Source organism: Anas acuta, chromosome 3, assembly GCF_963932015.1.
Source record: "Anas acuta chromosome 3, bAnaAcu1.1, whole genome shotgun sequence".
NCBI lineage: Eukaryota > Metazoa > Chordata > Aves > Anseriformes > Anatidae > Anas > Anas acuta.
In genome coordinates this window covers 90,272,502-90,295,645 of record NC_088981.1, presented here as the reverse complement: position 1 = coordinate 90,295,645, position 23,144 = coordinate 90,272,502, and the positions used below count along the sequence as shown (strand labels likewise).

At 37.8% G+C, this 23,144-nt stretch overlaps 1 protein-coding gene across 1 annotated transcript in view; it reads right to left on the bottom strand.

The window, feature by feature from the left end:
* EYS (eyes shut homolog) overlaps nucleotides 1-23,144 on the bottom strand; it is an 830,760-nt gene that overhangs the window by 604,557 nt on the left and 203,059 nt on the right. The window contains exons 12-14 of the mRNA XM_068678264.1: nucleotides 18,361-18,474; nucleotides 16,351-16,473; nucleotides 262-366 (exon numbers count right to left, since the gene is read on the bottom strand). Of these exons, the coding sequence (XP_068534365.1) occupies nucleotides 262-366; nucleotides 16,351-16,473; nucleotides 18,361-18,474 (342 nt within the window). The remainder of the gene's footprint in view (nucleotides 1-261; nucleotides 367-16,350; nucleotides 16,474-18,360; nucleotides 18,475-23,144) is intronic.

Below are 23,144 nucleotides of genomic sequence, written 5' to 3'. Positions count from 1 at the left end.
TTCTTCCATAAATACCACAGACATTCTAAGACTCTTCATTCACCAGTGTTGCAAGGCAGAACTTCTGGGATGCAAGCTATGTTTTGTAAACAAATTCTGGTGACACTGGCCACATAGCAATTGTTAAGTACACTTAAATAGTGCCTGCTCAGTCCTTCTCTCTTTTCAAGCCAAACAAATGAGTATTTAGCTGTAAAAAAACATATTTCTTTCAGGAATATCGCAAAACATTTCTCACATAAATATCACCTGATTTCTTACCTGGCAAACAGCTGCAGTAAAATTCACCAATCAAATCCTGGCAATGGCCTCCATTTTTGCAGGGCTTGAAGGCACATTCATCAATATCCGTGGAGCAGTTTTTGTCTGACAGAAAAGAAAATGAAACATTAAAACTATAAATCATGCTGGGTTGGGAAAGCAGAAAAGCTACTTCACAGTACAAGTGACAACTGCATAATTTAACTTTTCCAGGTTGGAAACACTATTTTATATTTTCTTGACAGCTTTAAAACTACAGCTATTCATAGATCATAGTTGATAGTTAACAAATTAAATATTTTAAAGAAATAAGTATGAACTAAATTTGCAAATATATTTCTGTGTATTCTAGCATTATATCTCAACACTGTAATTACTATAACTATATACCATATTTAAAATACTTTTTAAGAGGTTTAATAACCTTGGTAACAATACGAAAAAAAATCTCAAAGTTATTTCCATACTTAGATTAAAAAGTACTTCTTAGATCTCAACAGAAAACAAATTATTTCAGCTGTTGCTTTAGTTTTAGATATTTAATTGAGCTGAAACTCAAATTAATTCAAATCTGAAACAACAAAAAATGTAGCAGAAGCATGTATAGACGACATGTAGAAGACAACATTAAAATACAATATAATGTATGAAAACAACTCAGACAAACTGAAGAGAAGTCACAGTTCCTCATCTATCTGTTGTGCACTGCAATAATTTGGAGCAAGCTCTAACCTGTTATTAATTATACTGGGATCTTTCTGATCCAAAATTTAACCAAAATCAAGGAACGACTTTGGATATTAACAGCTCCAGTGACGGACAATGAAAACTGTAGCCGTTGTTGATGTGAGTAAGCAAAATAGCGGTTGTTATTCTACCCAGAAAGTGATGGAAGGATATTACTCAAATTCGGTATAAGAGATAGGTAATGTCTCCCAGGAATCTCAGTCTAAGGAACTACTGAAGTTTCCCCCACTGACTTGTACTACAAGCTATGTGAGAAAATTACAAGTGAGTATGAAGCTCTGGGAGTAGGAATTAAAGTAGGGTTTCTGCGTTCTGTCTTGGATGACCAAAGCTCAGACAATGATAGATTCATTCTAAGAATAAATGCATGGCTGGCAGATGGTGCCACCTGATAGTTTTGTCTTCCTTAACCATGTGATAATTCCTGAGCTAACTGGTAAAAATTGAATCTACATAAAAACCAAAATCAATGGGCTGGAGCCAAATTGATGGGAAGACAGTGGAAGAAAAAAGCCAACCTTTTTCTGCTGTTTCTGTAAAATACTTATTTAAAAACAGGAAGGAGGCAGAAGTGTATAATTTTTACAATCTTTATTTCTTGCTTGTTTTTCCTTCCTTCCTTCCTTCCTTCCTTCCTTCCTTCCTTCCTTCCTTCCTTCCTTCCTTCCTTCCTTCCTTCCTTCCTTCCTTCCTTCCTTCCTTCCTTCCTTCCTTCCTTCCTTCCTTCCTTCCTTCCTTCCTTCCTTCCTTCCTTCCTTCCTTCCTTCCTTCCTTCCTTCCCTCCTTCCTTCCCTCCTTCCTTCCTTCCTTCCCTCCTTCCTTCCTTCCTTCCTTCCTTCCTTCCTTCCTTCCTTCCTTCCTTCCTTCCTTCCTTCCTTCCTTCCTTCCTTCCTTCCTTCTTTCTTTCTTTCTTTCTTTCTTTCTTTCTTTCTTTCTTTCTTTCTTTCTTTCTTTCTTTCTTTCTTTCTTTCTTTCTTTCTTTCTTTCTTTCTTTCTTTCTTTCTTAATAATAGAACAAACAGAGCTATTAAGAACATAAGACTTGGAATGGTGGGGAATTTAACAACCCAAACATCATTTTGGAAAGGAATTATCTTTCAAAAATGCATAGATCTTTGAATGTGCTATTGGCAACCTTTTTATTCAGTAGTGGAGATAGCAACAACAATAGATATTTTCTGAGATTTGATGCTAAGCAAAAGAGAAGAGCAGTCTCTGAATATTAAAAACATAATACAAAGAATTTAGATGAGAGCAATGGACCCATGCAAAGGGAGAAGAGAGGGGATGTACAGCATAAAAGCAAAAGAATTCAGAAAAATCACTAGGAATGCAAAAACTTGGTGATGTGAAACCTGCTGAGAGGCTGAACTAAAATAAAAAGATAAGTAAGAAAACTTCTGCAAGATTATCAGGATGAATTATATTTTTGTGGGAGAAAGAGCCTAGGTATTAGGAGACCAGGTTAGCAGCTCATGGTTTTCAAAGGATGAAAAATGCACAACTAACAGAAAATAGGTCAGGTTAACCTAAGATAAACTAACCTGAGCGAAGAAGGATAACCTAAAATATACAGAATAAATATGTTGGCATAGAATTATAACAGCAAAGACACAAAATAAGATGTAACTATCATGGATGTGCAGGGAGGCAAGAAATCATACTGTAAGTAGTTCAGTTTTAAAGATGAAGGAGAGGTATGGTTTATGGAGAAGGATGATTCAATGGAGAAGGATAGCTACTGATAATGGCAATCATGCCAAATTATTTAATGCTTCTTTTGCTTCAATCATTACAAAAAAGGTCAGCTCCAAGCAGATTGTTATTATAATTGATACCTATGATTAAAGGGCAAGACTTCAGTGGTGAATAGAGAAGACAGGCAGAGAATGTTCAGAAGAGTTGGATGTTCAGACAAGTTGGCCTGATGAACTTCACCCTTGGGTACTTTGAGAGCTGGCTGATAAAAACTTAGTGGTTTTCTTTGTGAACTTCTGGAAGACAGGTAAAGTACCTGAAGACTCAGTAATGTCAGCCTTTAAAAAGGAAGAAAAGACGGAGCAGTGAAATTACAGATCCATTTGCATAATTTCAGTTCCTGGAGAAAACATGGGAAAAACTTATTAAACTGATTACTTGTAAGAACCTAATTAAAACAGCAACAACAATAATAATAATAATAAAAAGAATCCTATGTAAGCAAAGCAATTCCCTTCTAAGTCAGAACTACAGTCCTTGTGGATTTAAAAAAAAGAAGAAAAAAAAAAAGCATACATAATATTTCACATTTCAGTAAGTTTCTGCTGCTACGCTGCTGTTTCACATGACATACTGATAATTGGACTAGATATGAATGACAAGAGAATATTACTGGATGGGTAAAAATTGTTAGAAAGCCACATTCATTAGTTATCAGTGGTTTATTACCAAAATTAATTAATAAATTGCAGAGATTTTGGAAGGGGTCTGCAGTGCAACTAGTTACTCTCAAGAATTTCACCAACAATCTGAATGGTGGATAGCAGAATAAGTTTATTAATGGCATCACAAAAAGGTACATTGGAGGACAGAATTAGAAGTCTTCATAAATTTTGTCAAATTGGAGATAAAGTTTGAAATAAACGTTTTTATACATTAAGAACAAGTGGAAGACATGATACATGAGAACACAAGTTAAGTAGGAACAAAAAATATTTGTTTCAAATCAACTGAGATATAGAGAAAGGAACATAACCACTTAGATGCATTAAATAATCCTTCCATTCTTGTCTAGCTGGGGTAAAGATGCATTTGGAATGCTTTGCACTGTGCAGTGAGCTGCATTCAAGAAAAATAATGTAAAATCACAGAATATCCTAAGTTGGAAGGGAGACACAAGAATCATCAAGTCCTACTCCTAGCTCCACAGAAGACTACCTGAAAATTAAATCACGTGTCTGAGTGTGCTGTCCAAATACTTATTGAACTCCAGCAGACTCAGTATCATGACCTCTTCTCTGCTGAGCAAATGAGGACAGTTCAGAGCTGCATTACAAAAATGAACTACAAAGGGTTACGTCTTAGGATAACAAACAAACAAACAAACAAACAAACAAAAAACAATAGATGGATTTGTAAAGCCTAAGTAAGGAAGATTTGAATAGAAATATGATGACAATCATCAAATAAGAAAAGGTTTTTGCAAATTTATTTAGTTCTCCATGTCCATAGCCAACAGCATAAGAAGTAATGCTTTTAAGCTGCTGTGAGAGAAAGTCAGATTAAGCGTTAAGGAACTCCTTCCAATGGTTACTATAACAACACACTGAATAGATTGCCTAAGGAAAATGAGGAATGTCTTTGGATATCTTTGAGATAAAGTGAGACTTACATGTCAGGAATCACACAGTATAGTAGTGTTTGTTTTCTGCTGGGATGAGGCTGGAATAGACAATATTTAGTGTTTTCTTCTAGTGTTAATATTATGTAATTGACACCTGCACTATTTATGACACTGAAGAAGATCCAAGGGCTTTTATGTTTGTGTAGTGAATTGGGTTTTCTTGAAATTCACTGTGCCTCATGGCAGTGTAAAGTAGAAGAAATATTCCAAATCTGTAGTCATGTAAGGAAGGACCAAGAGACATCCATTTCAAAAGTCTAGGAAATTTAAAGTAAGATAGGAAAGGTCTTATGTCGTTTGGTATGTGATAACAGAGCTCCCACTTTGGAACCTTGTGCCTCTATCCAGCTTTGTATCTCCACTCTGTCTCTCCATCAAAAAACATTTCTGTAGTAGCCAGATAAGACAGAGATGAGTCCAGGCATGCAGTAGCCAAGAGAAGCAAAGAACACACAGTGCATAACAAAAACATCAACACCGTCAAGGAGAAGGAAACACATTCCTCATGCAGACCACAAATGTATATAGTTGCAAATACATATGGATAGATAGAAAAACCTACTATTATGAAGGGAGTGGTACAGCTTTTGACACTCTCAGCCTATACTCACCATGTACTGCATTACCTCTCTCACTTCCTTGCCTGTATACCTCTGCTACATGAGACCATTCATATGCACTAATCAAAATGTTGTGATAAATTTTGTTTAGTTAAATAGTACATTTTTTTAGTGTACTGCAGGTTAGTTTTCACTGCTGTCAGATACAAGTAAGGAAAAAGACATGTAGCTACTAAAGATATAGCTACTAAACCATAGCTGAACTACATTTAAGGAAAAAGCAGTCCTCTGGAAAGGACTGCTGATGATTACTTCAGCATATGAGCTTTATTGCAATGCTGTGACAAAAAAAAATAATAATTCTTAGATGTATTAAGAAAAACAACAACAACAAAAACAACAACAACAACAAAAAAAAATAAATCAGGAGCTTTTATGTGTAAGGGTAATTTTACCTCTGCATAAAGCATTGCCTACAAAGTTCCATACAGTCCTAAGTCTTGTATATTTGAAAATATGCAGGAAAAGCTACACAGCTTATTCAACCACTGAAAAAAGTGTGCTGTTGGCAAAAGCTTAAAGACCTCCATCTGCTTCATTTAGAACAAACAAAAACAAGAAATGACTTGATTAGAGTGTATAAGTGTTTCTACAAAGAGAAAATACTTGGGTAGTAAGAGGTTTTTTCATTTTGTGTAGCAAAGGTAATGACACAATAACTCAAATCTGAAGACAAGAATATAAACAAAATATTTAATATAAATGTCTAAATCTGATGTTGATTACTATTAGAAAAGAAAAAGCCAGTCATATTCTGTCTTCTCTTCATGCATTCAAATCAGGATTGAATGCTTTTGGATTCAATGTGTGCTTTAATCAAAACTAAGTAATTAGATTCAGTACAAGGTGGTTAATGGGCAACATTAACTGCCTTCTGGTATATAGACCTTACGTAGAGCATGCAACCAGCAATCTATGGGTTGTTAGAAGGCTTTCAGAATAAATTCTGCGAGGCTATAGGCTTTCCTTTTCTAGGAAAAATTAAAGAGAATTCTGCAAGTCAGATATATTTCTGTGGCACCAATAGCCCACCTCAAGAGAGCTGATCCCTGTAGCATTCTTGTCATCATATGAAATATATACTTCCTGTCCTTGGGCAGCATACATGCTCTGGAGGTACCTAGAAAAACTGTCAGGTGCTGCTCTGCTGTTACCAGAGCAAGTAATCTATTCACTTCTGTTTCTTGTCTGAATGCAAAATTGCCAAGGAAGAAGACTTCTGATAAAAGTTATAAAAACAGCTTTAAAAACATCACTCTGCATTTAACACTTTTCCCCTTCTGCCCCAGGCACTCCTTAGATCTGGGTAAGCAGCAGTCTCTGGCCACCCACCATTCAAGTGAAGCGAGTCTAGCTCTTGGGTAATACCTCCATCATCACCATTGCACCCATGTAGCCCAGTATATATGGAATTGCCATTGCTAGCATCAGGCCACAGGGTTTGCATCAAACTAACAACAGAGGCCTCAGGGTTGAGGCCTCTAATGGCCAGGTAGATCTTCTGTCATTTGTTTTAGTTTTCCTTAGTTTTGCATGTTATTATAATTAATAAGTTGTAGACAGGAATAACCAGTAGTTACAGAATTCTGTAGAATTCGATAGAAAGAACTAATTATAACCCTAAGGCTGCATCTTGAAGGAGTACAGGAGAGAGAGTATAGGCCTTGAAGTTGTGTATGTAGGATGACACTGAAGACTCCAAGGCTATTAATAGGTCCCCTGTGGTCAGTTACTGGTAGTGATGCAAATAGAGCTGGGCAAACAAAATTCTAGGGGTAACAAAAGGGACAAAGGACAAATGCTTAACATATGCAAAATGCCTCAAATATAGCAAAATCAGAAGTTATAGGAAGTTGCAGACCTGAGTAATAGGAAGGTGTAAAAAAAATAGAAAAAAATTCACAACAAAGACTGAAGAGTGAAGAAGAAAAAAGTCAACTGTGTCACTGAAGATGGAATAACATATGTCTACTACTTAGTGTGGTCTCTCTAAAACTGATAGTGTCAGACCATTTCTAGTATGGTACTACCAAAGAACGGGGTGCCCAAAGGTGAATTGTTGTTAAATACACAGACAGATATCATAATATCATTTAGTATCAAAACCTGTGGTACAATGCTAGCTGGTATTGTTAAGATGGTGTTGAATAACAGACTTCATCCAAGAGGTGTTTTGTGGGTTTGTTGCAGTTTTCAGAAAAGAAGCTGTCTGCTACAAAACAAAATAAAACAACCCAAAACCTAGAAGAAACTGTTCTTATGTAAGATGTCCCTTCCATTTTCCAAACTCAGTAACAGAATATTTGGGAGGAATGGAAAATGTGCATTGGGCAAACTGTCAGGAGACAGATTTTTTCATACCAGAATTCACTCACTAATTATTCTTGTCATAACATGAAATTTGGTCCTAGCAGGTTAACTGAGCCAGTTATAATAAAAAACTTGAAGCGGTAGGAGATTCTCCCTTGATATCCATATGTTATTCTTACATGTGTAGTCAGATGCAGGCAAAAATAAAAATGGTGCTCATTGTAGTGGCACATTAATGTTCATTCTATGATGTCACAGATGACTTGGATGAAGGTACAAAATGCCTCCTCAGGAAGTTCACTGATGGCACAAAACTGGGAGGAGTGGCTGATACCCCAGAAGGCTGTGCTGCCATTCAGCAACCTGGACAGGCTGGAGTATTGGGTAGTGAGGGACCTCATGGAGTTCAACAAAGGCAAGTAGAGGGTCCTGCACCTGGGGAAGAATAAACCCATGCACCAGTACAGGCTGGGGTCTGACCTGCTAGAAAGCAGCTCTGTAGAGAAGGACCTGGGGGTCCTTGTGGACAGCAAGTTGACCATGAACCAGCAATATGGCCAAGAAAGGCCAATGGTATCCTGGAGTGCATTAGGAAGAGCACTGCCTTTGGCGATCTTCCCATTCTACTTCACCTGGTGTTCTGAGTCCAGTTTTGGGCTCCCCAGGGCAAGAGAGACTTGGAGCTCCTGGAGTGAGTTAAGGGCTACTAGAATGATTAAGGCAGTGGAGCATCGCTCACATGAAGACAGGCTGAGGGAGCTGGACCTCTTCAGGCTGGAGAAGAGAAGGCTCGGAGGAGATCTGATCAATGGATATGAATTTGGGTTAGAAACTGGCTGGATAGTTGGGCCCAAAGAGTCATGGTAAATGGAGTCAAATCCAGTTGGAGGCCAGTCACTAGTGGCATTCCCCAGGGCTCGGTGCTGGGGCCGGTCCTCTTTAATATCTTCATTGATGATCTGGACGAGGGCATTGAGTGCACCCTCAGTAAGTTTGCAGATGACACCAAGTTAGGTGCGTGTGTCGATCTGCTCGAGGGTAGGAAAGCTCTGCAGGACGATCTGGATAGGCTGGACCAATGGGCTGAGGTCAACTGCATGAAGTTCAACAAGGCCAAGTGCCAGGTCCTGCACCTGGGGCGCAATAACCCCAAGCAGAGCTACAGGCTGGCAGATGAGTGGTTGGAGAGCTGCCAGGCAGAGAAGGACCTGGGAGTGATGGTTGATAGTCGGCTGAATATGAGCCAGCAGTGTGCTCAGGTGGCCAAGAAGGCCAACGGCATCCTGGCTTGTATCAGAAACAGTGTGACCAGCAGGGCTAGGGAGGTGATCGTCCCCCTGTACTCGGCTCTGGTGAGGCTGCACCTCAAGTACTGTGTTCAGTTTTGGGCCCCTCACTACAAGAAGGACATCGAGGTGCTTGAGCGGGTCCAGAGAAGGGCGACGAAGCTGGTGAGGGGCCTGGAGAGCAAGTCCTATGAGGAGCGGCTGAGGGAGCTGGGCTTGTTCAGCCTGGAGAAAAGGAGGCTCAGGGGCGACCTTATCGGTCTCTACAGGTACCTCAAAGGAGGCTGTAGCGAGGTGGGGGTTGGTCTGTTCTCCCACGTGCCTGGTGACAGGACGAGGGGGAATGGGCTTAAGTTGCGCCAGGGGAGTTTTAGGTTGGATCTTAGGAAGAATTTCTTTACTGAAAGGGTTGTTAGACATTGGAACAGGCTGCCTAGGGAAGTGGTGGAGTCACCATCCCTGGAAGTCTTTAAAAGACGTTTAGATGTAGAGCTTAGGGACATGGTTTAGTGGGGACTGTTAGCGTTAGGTCAGAGATTGAACTCGATGATCTTGAGGTCTCTTCCAACCCAGAAATTCTGTGATTCTGTGATTCTGTAATTTTTGAAGGGAGGGTGTCAAGAGGATGGCATCAGACTTTTATCAGTAGTGCCCAGCAATAGGACAAGAGGCAATGGGCACAAAGTGAAACATGGGAAGTTATGTCACAACAAGAGGAAAAACATCTCTACTGCGTGGGTGCCTGAGAACTGGCACAGGTTGCCCAGAGGGGTTGTGGAATTTTCTTCCCTGGAAATACTCAAAAGCTGCCTGTACACAATCCTGGGTAATAAGCTGTAGGGGACTCTGCTTGAGCAGGGGGGTTGGACCAGATGATCTAGAGAGGTCCCTTCCAACCTCAACCATTCTGTTATTCTGTGATTCTTTGACCTTAACTGTTTACAATATAAATACATTTAGAGAGAGAGAAAGAGAGAGAGAGAGAAGAGAAATGGTTTATAGAAAAAGTAGGGAGTTAATGAAAATCTGGATAATTTCCTACAGTAACTCAGGAAGACAAAAATTTTAATAATGTTTTCCAGTCTTGCGCTTGTGCTTTAATCACAATATGAGCTTTTCTAGACATGATGGCTTTCCATTTTTGAAGTGATAAGGGCCTCCCAACAACCTACAATCTTTTTATTTTTTTTTAATCTATTGAAAAATAAACCTCTTCATTTTAAATTATGTTCCAATTTATCTAAATTAATTAAATACACAGCCATTCCCCAAAAGATATTCATTTCTGTTCTAAATAGTTTATATTATACATGACAATTGGCATCACCATTGAAAAAAAAATCATATCTAAAATAAAAGGGATAAACTGAAATACAAAAATAATCTCATAACACCTCAAGTAGAGCAGTGATAAAGTAAATCCTACATAAACTAATTAAATTTTTGATTGAAGAATTAACTTATCTTTTTTTCAGATGGTTCTGACTGTTATTATTCACCCTCTAATTTAAACAAATCATGCTTAGTGTTTGCAGATGAGAAACTATCGGAAAAATGTGCCATATGATTTCTCATAAAAATAGACTTTGCTTATTTTTTAGATGACTGGAAAAAAACATTACTAGTGAACTATAATTGATTTGTTTTTCTTTCATGCAATTCAATAGTTTCTTTAATGTATTAGGCTATCAAAAATTTTATGTAATGTAATTTGCAGCATGATGAAACTTAAACAGACTTTTGTGCACTCAACTAATCTTTTTTTCCACTCAGTGTTCTAAGCTGAATTCCTTTGAGGGGAAGCAGGTATGCTTATACATTAGACAGGACGATAAACGTTCTCTAATAACCGTAGAAATGCATATTGAATACTGCTCCACATATGCATACATAGTGTTTGTTTTCCAGAATGTCAGGTTTGTACACACCACCATAGGAAGCCTGCCCTAGGTGACTCGCCTTCTGGAGTGTTTCTCAAAACCAGCAGCCCAGCAGAACAGTCCCATCCTAGCAGCCTACTCTGAGATAGAGCTCTGGTGGCCAGGAGCCAGGGAAACCATCTTGTCCCTGTTCAGTCTTCTGTCTCCAGGTTTTAGTTTGGTTTGAAAAGCATCAGTGCTCAGTCTAGAGATCAGATATAGGTACTTTGTTTTTATTAAGTCATTAGGAGACATGGGAGAAAAGGATACCTTGCTTTTGGCCTGCTTCTGTAAGAGCTAGGGATGTGGAACGATAATCTGATGCATGAGATGCATGTGAGGCTAACCATGACTCTAAAGATGGGTGAGCACCAGAAGATTTCTTATGCCAGTTCATTCCTTTGAATCATTGAGGGCAGGACTGGAGATGATTAGCGTGGAATGGATGATGGAGGGACTCAATGATTTTAAACTGCAGAGGTACTGACATTAACTGAAAACATCTAGATCATCCTGCCTCAAAAAAACTTTTGAGGACAGCTTTTGCAGACTCATTGAAAACAAACCTTAGAAAACCTCAGAAATTGAATACACAGGAAAAGATTTTTTAAAGCACAAAAGAGATTTCTCTTTTTGCCTTGCCCTGGAGTGAGTTGAGTTAGAAGACACCACACTGCCTTTTATGATCTTGATTTATAAATGTTCAGTGTTGCAGCAATCACTTGTTCAGCCAGAGTAGCCACTACAGGATTCTTCAAACTCATAGTATGAGACATACCAAAGGGAAATATATAGATTTGATCTTTAGAAAGCTTGAAAATGTATTTATTCTGTTTTGCAAAGCTTAGAGACTTATTTAAATCAACATTCAGCTGATGGTAGATTTAGACTGCTAGTTCGTACTGTTTTAAGATAATAACAAACATGAACAAGAGAGATGCAGAACCTCAAACAAGGATCATGTTACCCATAGAGCATTCATATGGACCATGATATAAGTGAGGAAGTCAGAATCTCATGAATATAAATTAGAATAAACTTCAGTGCTAAGTGCTAATGGGACCTGGCAGAACCATGACAATTACTTTTAACTATGCTATGACTGGTGGATATATGTGATGAATAAAATAAATCACATTTGTGAATCATAAATATTAGTACTAATCCACAGCCAGCTAATTTGTATCACCTATTTCTGTGATTACCTCTGAGAGCAAGCATGGTGTTCTCATCAGCAGCTTGGAGTTTATATACGCCTTTTGCTTTCCTGGATTTCTCTTCCCAACATAAAAAAAAAAAAAAATTAAAAAAAAAATCCATCCCCATTCCAAATTATTCCTACATCCAGAAAGCATACATGACAAAACCTAACAAAATTAGGACCACAGCAGGTCCCCTTCACTTCTGGCTAGTTGTGCTTTGATTTTAGTAACTTAACAGTAATGCATGCCATTCAGCTGAACAAGCTCACTCTATTTCTGAGCTTTTCTACTCAGCTGGTTAAATTAATTGGTTGGTAAGACAGTGAAATGACTCAAGTAAGAAGTAAAAAACACTTTGGAGTTATTTCTCCCCAGTGGAGACAGGCATAGTTTTGTTCTATAAAATTTCCCTGAGGTGAAAACAACAACAACAAAAAAAGGATGTGGTTTCATTTTTGAGGAAGCTGTGTAAGTCCACAAGGAGCCCAGCACTGCTGTTTCAGTTATAAACCAGAGGGGACCTGCTGGGGCCCTGGAGGAGAAAGGCGTGAGGCTGAAGGCACCGCCGTCAGGCCCATCTCAGCCATATGGCCAATGAAAGGAAAATCCCTTGGAGATGTATCCTTCCACACACTACTACTGCTCCTGTAGGTCCCATCCATGCCTTTACACCAAGCAGGCCCAGTTTGGGAAGGGCCAGTGATGCTGGGCATGAGGAGGTAGGCCAGATGCGAGGCAGCAGGGCTGTCCTCTTGGGGCCTCAGCTTCCCCCCGCACCAGCTGCAGCAGCAACCCTCAGGACTGAGTTGTAGACCCTTGTGGTCTACAACTTCCTCACGAGGGGGAGTGGAAAGACAGGTGACCTATTCTCTGTAAACACCAGTGACAGGACCCGCGGGAACGGGGTTAAACTGAGGCAGGGGAAGTTTAGGCTGGACATCAGGAGGGGGTTCTTCACCAAGAGGGTGGTTGCACACTGGAACAGGCACCCCAGGGATGTAGTCACTGCAGCAAGCCTGTCTGAATTTAAAAACTGATTGGACTGTGCACTTAGTCACATGGTCTAAACTTTTGGGCAGCCCTGTGTGGTGCCAGGAGTCAGACTTGATGATCCTTATGGGTCCCTTACAACTCAAGATATTCTATGATTCTATGACTGATTTTAGATGAGACTCCTGTTTTATTGGCTCTATGCACTTCTCCTACACAGAGAACCTTCATGTTGCTTTTGAGAGAATGGGATGAATGTTACCCAGATAGGCAGAGGTTTGCCAGATTTACAGCACAGGTTCTACATCTGAATAGTATGCTAAGTAAACAGGTATGGCTTAACAGGCATGGACTGTCTTTACATGTCTCAACTGCTAGAGGTGCTTGTAAGCCCTCCACTTGATAAAACCCAACAAAATATTGTGATGGAAGGAAATGGCACTGCCACCATCTGTCCATTTGTCCAATAGTTCTTTAATAGGGGATAATTGCAGTAATTCTGTGTATGCTGACTCCCACAAGAGGGCATTTGAAAGCAAGTGTAGTGGTTTAACCCAGCCGGCAGCTAAACACCACACAGCCGTTCGCTCCCCCTCCCCCTCCCTCTCTGGGATGGGGGAGAGAAAAGGGAAAGTAAAGCCCGTGAGTTGAGATAAAGACAGTTTAATAAGACAGGAAAATAATAATAACAACACTAATAATAACAACAATTATGATAACAATACTACTACTAATAATGTGTACAAACAAGTGATGCACAATGCAATTGCTCTCCACCCGCTGACCGATGTCCGGCCTAACCCCGAGCAGTCTGGCCCCCTCCCCCAGCTAGCCACCCCTATATATTGTTTAGCATGACGTCAGATGGTATGGAATACCCCTTTGGCTAGTTTGGGTCACCTGTCCTGGATCTGTCCCCTCCCAGCTCTTGCTGCACCCCCATCCTGCCCATTGGCAGGACAGAGCAAGAAGCTGAGATGTCCTTGGCTTGGTGTAATCACTGCTCTGCAACAATTAAAACATCGGGGTGTTATCAGCACTCTTCTCATCCTAAGCCAAAACATAGCATTCTACCAGCTACTAGGAAGAAAATTAACCCTGTCCTTACTGAAACCAGGACAGCAAGGTTTGATTTCATAGAAAAGGAAAGGCTTTTCCTTGTCTTCCTCAGAAGGGACACTGGAAGGATGAACATAACAAAGAAAATGGGTAGATAACAGCAGGTTTTCTGGTATAACAATTTTGACTCTCCTGCTAATGATGTTTTTCTGTATCTGTTATATAATATGGATTTCTACATTGCTTAAATATTAACTAGATGAACAATAAATTCCTGTATGTACAGTGTTTCCTTTTGCTTCTAAACTTATTTTGAGTATACCACTGCCATTATGGCAATATCTACCAGGAACATTTACATCAGTCCTAGTACTCAGAAGTACATGCGACATAAAGGGTACCATAAGTAAAGAGTGGCAATTCAGAAAGTAGCAAGATACTGAAATCTGTAAATCTTGCATTAAATCAGCATATTGGTGGACAATATGCTGATTTACTACTGTTTTTCTTAGAAGATACAAGCTCAAATATACAGTATTTGCCATCAAAGACCATTTCTAGGGAAGATGAAGCAGTTGTCAGAAGGCATGGAGAGATCTGATTTAATGACATCCACAACAGCTGATTGTGCATTTATTGCACAAATAGCATAAAGCACAAATGAAAATACTCAGTGTAATCAGGAGGGCCCTTATACCCACTTCCAGTTCCAATCAGTGCACTGGCTGATTTGTTTTCTTGTGGGAGCTGTCCCATCTCAAAACCAAAAACCAAAACCAAACAACAACAACAACAACACAGTATAATAAGAAGACAGAACTTTTCATAATGTACTATTGATAGCCCTCAAAGTATCCATTAAAATCTGCCTATCATCCACTGGTAACTATTTTTATCATCGACAGAACATTAATCTTTTTTGTCTTATAATGAACAGCTTAGCAAACTGCTTGCACCAGTATGAATCTAGGATTAAGTGTTCCTTCTAGGGAGAATATACCTTGTTCCAGGCTTTCGTGACACCCAAAATTCTCCTTATAGTTCTGGTTCTGTAATGTGAACTCCCTTATATCCTGAAGAACTGTAGCTGTATTTTCAAAGGAACAGCTTTTCCTGCATTCGCTAGTTAAAACTGACTATTTGGAACCTACTACAGAAAAGTTATATGTTTTCTGTTTTGATCCTTGTGGTACAGCAGTGAGAGTTTTCTGTTGTTGCTGTTTGTTTTGTTTATTTTTTTAAGTTTGTTATTTTAAAAGTGTCATTAAAAATTCTCCCATTTACATTAACAGATACTTTGTGGTCACCTCCTTTATTTTTCTAATTGACATAATACAGGCATAAAAATTCATAACAACAAAGCCAGTTATCAAAGAAAAAAGTAAAATATGATCTGGTAGGAAAAAGAGCACATTTCAGTTTTGTAATGCAGAATAATATTAGAATATGTTGGCATGAATTAAGCAAAACTGCAAACATCTGTGGGAACTGCAACTATTATTACTTTCACAGATTCTACATTTCTGTGTATCATTTTACATTCCTTATGTCCCATCTGCCTATTGTTAACCATTGATAAAATACATGACTTTCTCCTAAACTGGATGTCATTGGCGTTACTATCAACCTCAAATGCTTTATTTACTTATAACTTAAATTTGTCTCCTCGTCCTTCACCACTTGACTCATTCGTTTAACCCATCTTTCCATAATTGATCTTTTATTTTTTTCCTTTTCTGTCACCACAGATTTTGAACACCCTGTACACACACATTTTACTTTTTATAGAACACCCACTAAATTCATAGCATTGCTGAGACTGCCCAGCAAATGATGATTTTTTTGCTGCCATGGCTCATCTTGTTACCACTCATATCATACTAATGCCATTCCATTTGCTTCCCTGAAATCAGCAGCTGAAAGTCAGTGTGTTCCAGTCCCTGACATCACGGCCTATTAGTTGTTAAGATAGCATATTTTCTGAGACAGTTTTATCGATTTCCCCATGATCCTGTTAGCTGCTTCTGGCAGCAAGTAGGTTCATGAAGACTGCTCCTGATGCAAGAGCTATTTTCTTAAGCCTGTTGTACACACAAATAATTGTGTAATTTCCAACCTAATTATCATAAGGATATGATGGCATCTTTCTTGAAGAGAACAAAGTGTACTCTTGCTAAATTGTATTCTATTTTTTTTCCATCTGAATCACAAGAAAATTATGGCTGTGATATGATCTTCTGAAGATAAATACCACCAACTATAGCTATTGTTGCATGCCTAGGAAAAGATGAAATAATATTTTTCATGAGCTATGTATTTTCTGAACACTTTTTATCTAGACAAAATATAGTTCTGTTTTCTATCAATTAGTCTAAAATCATACACACTTTTCATTTTTTTATCATCTTAGTAAGGAAGCTAAAGCAGATTATCAATATTAATTTTACTTCTATCAATGCTAAAATACTCAACAAAGTGCAATCACAAAGAGTTTTTTTTTTTTTAATTTATTTTCAGAAAAGTAAATAAACATTTAACTATTTAATGCCTTATCCAGAGTACAATATACCTTACCAGTGAATCCTGGAGGACAAACACAACTGTAGTCTGCAATCAGGTCCAAACAAGTTGAATTGTTTTTACAGAAGCCATAAGTGCACTCATCAAAGTTCATTTCACAGTTAAGACCTTCAAATCCTTGGGGAGGAAAAAAAAAATAAAAATAATAATTTTATGCATTATTCAGCTACGTGTGTGCCTTTTCTGGGTATTTTTTTTTCTAAAGAATAGATTAGTTTCAATTTACTCTTGCAATACAATTATCTTGAACTCTTTTTGAAAGATCTTCCTAAAAGCTTTTCCTGTGCTATCATTAATAAAAAAAATAATTTGACCATCAAACTTACTTTAAAAAGAGCTAATAATTGAAAGAACAAATTTTAGGATTCAGTGTTTTCATTAATCTAGTTGAACTTTATGTTCAGCAGAAACTAAAGAATTGGTTTATCTTCTGCCATTTTGAGAACATTACAGATGTGCTGGGATTTGGGCATCTGATTATATTTTTAATAATCAACTCTCAAATAGTCACTTCTCCACTTAATCTCTATTTGTTTCTCGTGTAATAGTGACTTTTAGCAAGCTAAGAAGTCCAAAAGATTTTTATTTTTTTTTAATACCTGAAATTGCAGGAGAATCTCCACTGCAATATCTGTCATTTTACGCTCTTGTAAATGTATTCTAATTCATGGTCATGCTACGAAATGACTGTCATTAGTGCTGTCACAGGCCATGGCTGCAGAAAGACCATGACTAATGCTAAGCCATCAGCACCCTCAGTGCAAGCCATATTCTCATAATTTCTCAAACTGACCATGGAACCAATTTCCACTGATCCCTAAGTCATAAAACTTTAGAATTACCCTGAGTTCATTAATAATGTATATAGTAACAGCTCTCGTTTGCAATCACAGTTTAATCAGACCCATGTCTCACAGGTAACAAGTAAGCCACAAAATTATCAATGTGGATGCCAAGAATTATTTTTCTGTAAGCTGATCAGGAAGAGTAAACAGCAGTATGATCTTTTCCAAGCTCAGTTTTCAACTGCTTTCCAATATCTGTTTTGGCTTCTAATTTAAACTAACTAATGATGGAGGCTGTACTTAAAAGAATTATTTGTAACAGTTTCATCTTTTGTGATAAGCTTCTATAGTTATCATCAGCACTAGAATGCTTGTATTAGTATAAAAATAACTGAAATATTGTACACTACGAAATCAATTCACCATCAGTCCATACATACAAAACAGCACTGTTTGAGATTAAACTCAAGCAAGTATAAGAAATTTTAAAACGCAGAAACAAATTATCAGCTTATAAAACATGAACTTGACTCTTTTTAACTAAAATTACAATTATAAAAATACAAATATTCAGAAGAAAAATGTTTTTAAAAAGTATTACAGAAAGACAATGCAATATTAAATGCTTTAAAGCTTTTTGTTTTCTCCTTGAACTACTTTTTTTCTTGAAACCAATCATTTGTTCACATACTTTTCATACACTGGGCAATATGCATTTTTACAGAAACTGACCAAAAGTATTGAAATACATGTTCTTTTTGTCTGTGAAAATTTTAATACATTTTCATACTGAAGAACTACTATAAAATCATTATTTTGGCCACAATAGTCTGCTTCTTATGCTCAGTCACAAAACAGCAAATTAGTAAATCAGGATAAAATGTTTTATTTGTAAGCTTATTCATACATTTTTCTGTGAATTTCACATGCTACACATTTATGTTTTCCTTCACTTATTCAGCTTTTGGTAAAATCATGAGGTTTTGTTTGATAAATATAACACATATCTGCCTCCATTCATTTTGAGTGTGCTTGTTTTATTGGGTGCCTTGATGGACTAAAATGCAAATGAGACTTCATTAAAGAATAACTTATCTTCAGAGACAGAAAATTAAAAAAAAAAAAAGGGTTTTAGACTGTCAAGAAGATATTTTGCAGACTGAAGGCAATTTTTAAAATTGTCAGAGAAAATAAAAATAAATTATTTTGAACAACTTACCTTCAGGGCAAAAACAATCATATCTGTTGACATCATCCTGACAGACAGCACCATTCAAGCAAGGAGCCGAATCACATTCATTCAATTCTATTTCACAGTACTGGCCTGAAAAACCTGCAAAGAAAACAAGGCAATCTTTGATTTTCTTCATCTTTATGTGTGGTATTAACATGAAAATTTCATTCCAAATGCTTTTCTGTAATTAAAACCAAGAGCTGTTAGAATCTGTATTTCATTGAAAGAGCAACCTGAAAGGGAGAACTTCTGTATTTTATCAACAAAGAATTAAATTTCTTTCACTTCATATCCAATATTGCAAATATTATGTCTTTATACCTGATATAAAACAATAAGTAAAATAGGAAGTACTTCTGGAAAGTAGGAAGACATTCATAGAGTTATGCAAACAATATACATATTTTCATGTGTTTTGCTTGTATTAGAGTCACTTTGATATTTTTATGATACCTTTTGTGAATTTTGACATGTTAATGTAAGAGACAGTATTATCAATTATTTTATTGTCTAGTTCTTTCAGCTGTGGAGAGGAGAAGTAAAATACACAGCGTACAAATATGTTGAAGCATACCAAACAGAGTCAGATCTTCAGTACGTGTGAATTGTATAACTTAATTACAATAGGTGAGAATGCTGTCTGCATATCTTGCTAAAAGAAGGAAAGCAGGCATCACAGAAACAAAAGGAAAAGACAACTTAGTCTCCTTGTTCCTTCAATACACTGTACTAGGGGTAGGTGGACAGGCATTGGCAGTGGGGCGGCCTCTGTGAGAAGAGGCCAGGGCTTCCCCGTGCCAGCCCCAGCTGGTTCCAGAGGGCTCCAATGGCCCCACTGCAGGCCACAGCTGGGCCCATCAGTCAAGATGAGGGTGCCTCTGGGAAAGCTTATTTTAAAAAAAAAGCAAGAAAATGCCAGATAGGCATTTCTTGAGGAAGGGGACTAAAATGAGTGAAGAATAGCCTTGTGAGGCTAAGAGAAAGGAGGGAGGAGACATTCCAGGTGCTGGAGCAGAAATTCTCCTGCTGTCCATGGAGCAGGTAGACGTGTCTGGAAGGAACTATAGCCCATGAAACACCCACATTGAAGCAGGTTTATCTTGAAGGACTGCAGCCCACTGAAGGACTCCCCTGAAGCACAGAAAACTGTGAAGAAGAAGGAATGAACTGACCGCAACCTGCTGAACTGCTCCGGGCTGGGTGAGAAGGTAGAGGCGTTGGGAATGATTGAGTAAAGCTGAGCCTGGAAAAAGTGTGTGGAAGGTGTTTTATTTTGTCTTTGTTTCTCCCTATGCCATTGTATTTTAATTGGCAATAAATTAAACTGATTTTCCCCAAGTTGAGACTGATTTGCCTGGCATGGTAGGTGATAAATGATCTCCCTGACTTCATCTCAACCCATAAGCTTTTTCTGCACATTTTCTCCTCCAGTTCTGCCAAGGAGAGAGAGCAGCTGGGTGGGGGTCTGTCAGCCCGCCAAAGTCAACCCACCAAATCTATATAGCTTTGTGCCATATTAATTCCAAATATTGATGCTAATCTTTGCACAATTGTCAGCACATTTCATTGATGTGCACCATTCAAACAAGTTGCCACTCTTTTTCTAATCACTATTTTTAAGGCATTACATAAACAATGGATGGAAAGTATGTTTGGAAATATGTTCATTGTTACTAGAAAAAATAATTCAATTTATAAAATGAAAATGTTCATGCTTTTTTTTTTTTTTTTTTTTTTAATATCTTTCTGTTGTTTTGTTTTGTTTCTGTATACCTTGCAGTAATTATTTGAATGGAGAAAAAGCATTCTTTTTTATTATGTTAGGTTCTCAGGACATGACTTGTGAAAGATATGTAGTGAAGACGTGGCACACCATTAAACATGTATATTTACATGTTTATATGTATCTAAAACAAAGAATTCCCAATTTGTATATTTTCTCTAAAAGTGAACTAGCAGATAAAAATTAACAAATTAAAACTATATTATATATTGGGAAAACAAAATGGTTTTACATCTTTCTTTCCTATTTTTGTGTCAATTTTAAAGGCCCCTAAAACCTTATCTGATTTGGAAAACAAATTCAAAAGCCTTCAGAACCAGGATAACATGTCAATCTATGATGCATTTGTGAATACCAGAGAAAATAATTTGTATAGAGTTGATGGTTGTGTCAGCAAAATAGCAACAAATACAGGTAAATAGTGGAGTGCCCCAGTGCAATCAGTGTATCTGTCAATTCTTTTCCCTGTTCCTTGCAGAATTTATTTATGAATTCTAATATATGGTTGAAGTCTCACATAAGTTATAGAGCACAACCTGCATCGAATACAGAGGTCAAATATCAGACATGCTTTCAAAGAATCTAATTTTAAGTCTTGTCTTAAACTGAACATTTTCAGAACACTTCCTACACAGTCATCACTATTTGGATTATTCTGGATATCAGGTGTATTCTGGTATATATCTTGATACCAGATATATTTGGTATCATATATTTCCCATGATTCTAACTAACAAATAAAATGTATTTTAATAGTTAATATGTTGATGGTAGAGGGTCCAAAGTGTGGTTTTCTGTGAGGTAAACTGTAATTACTGTGCATTGTTATGGTCAAACCAGGGAAGAGCACACTGTCTCTTCCAGGTTATTTTTTGTCACTGTTGTGCTCTGGAACTGGCCTTAATAACCTATGATGTTCCCAATTGTTCTAAATTTCAGTAAGATTTATTTTCCCACCATTTGGATATTTGACAATAGACAGACTTCATTTTCCCAAAAGTGGGAGTATCATGAAGTGCTGATGCATCATTCAAATCCTGAACTAAATTTGTCTAATTTAGCTTCCAATGCCAATCAAATTTTGTTATTAATAACAATATTCACACTCAATTACATGTATCTTTAATGCTTATTCCCTTTTATACAATATTTTAAACATACACTTTAAACCCATATTCAGGAAGAACACAGCATGGGAGCTAGCTAATCATTGTGCTAATCCTTCACGCAGCCTTAAATACACACCAAATAAACACCTGTGGGGTCCTCACAGTAAGCCCACCCTACATGTATTGTTTCAATATCAAAAATGTTAACTTGGTTATCTTTTTTCAAGGTGAAAAACCTACAGCAAGATATGATGAAATACAGACTGCCAAACTACAGTGTTCTACAAACACAGATGTTTGTTACATAAATGTCTGGACCATAAAATACTCAAGGTCCCAGTATGAAAAGTGCTGTTCACCTTTTTAATGCCCCCCTCCCTGTGACTGTTGTTAGAAGTACCCTCTCTGAACTATTCTTTCAGATAAAGTCCTTCTCCATTTTCCCTCCTCAGGAACTTGTAGAGTACAATGAGGTTACCTCTTAGCCTTTTTTCTCCAAACCAGACAAACCCAGTCTCCTCAGCCTCTTCTCATACAAATGTCTTCCAGTCCTTTTATCAGTTTTGCTGCCCTCCGCTGGATTCATTCAAGTGTCTTAATACTCTTTTTATACTGTGGAGACCAGAACTGCACATAATATTCAAGGGGAGGCCACAACAACACTATATATTGTGGGAATATCACCTCTTTGTATTGGCTGGCTGGCCTAAAAATAAACAAAGAAAATTGCAGATTCTCACTGCTTGGAAGAGTCTGACACATGTTGATATCTTCCCGTGAAGTGTTTTCTTATAATACAGCTTTTTAATATACAGCTTTCTTGTGAGGGGGAGCAGAGGGGCAGGCACTGATCTCTCTGATGAGAGTGACAGGACCTGAGGGAATGGCATGGAGCTGTGACAGAAGAGGTTCAGGTTGGATATCAGGAAAAGGTTCTTCACTGAGAGGGTGGTCAAGCACTGGAACAGGCTGCCCACGATAGTGGTCACAGCACTGAGCCTGTCATAATTCAAGAAGCATTCGGACACTGCTCTCAGACACATGGTTTGTTTTTGGGGTGGTACTTTGGGGACCCAGGAGTTGGACTTGATCCTTGTGGGTCCCTCCCAACTTGGGATATGCTATAGTTCTGTGATAATGGTATGATCCCATTGACTAACTGTTGTTTTGAGGTCTTCCAAAACACACAATGTTTTTTGCTGAACTGAGGCTTTGCTAGCCATTGTCTGACATTTTCATTTTAGGTCAGTTCTCTCAGTAACAACTTTGCACTTTTCCAAAAACAGAGCTTTAAATGGTGCTTAGAGACATAGTTTAGTGGGTAATATTGGTGGTAGGGGGATGATTGGACCAGATGGTCTTGGAGGTCTTTTCCAACCTTAATGATTCTATGATTCTAAGAAATACACAAACTTGTATAAACCACTACAATAGGGAATTATACCTGACGTGTCTGATGACCTAATTGCCAAGACAACTGAGACATTAACACTTGACCATTGTAACTGAACATTGTAGGGAAAAGAAAAATGAAAGCACTCAGAACAACCAAATATCCCATTACATTTGTAGTCAAAAGTGATTTCATTTGTAAGCATTAAGATTGGGAACTGTGTGTTTCCAGGCCCTTTCTAAAAATTGTCAATAGCTGGAAAGAAACAGCAGTCAACACATGACGCAAAGCCTAAAGGTTCTAGAGATTTTTTAGGATTATAGGCCACTACACGAACAGTAACAACCATGAAACTGCAGTTCTTTCCTGAAGATGACCCTGAGCTCATAGACATACAGTGTCACTCTTGCTTCTGAGGCTAGTCCTACCTGGTCTGATACTCTCAGGAACACAGAATTCTGATTTGTGCCAGCTAATAACCTTA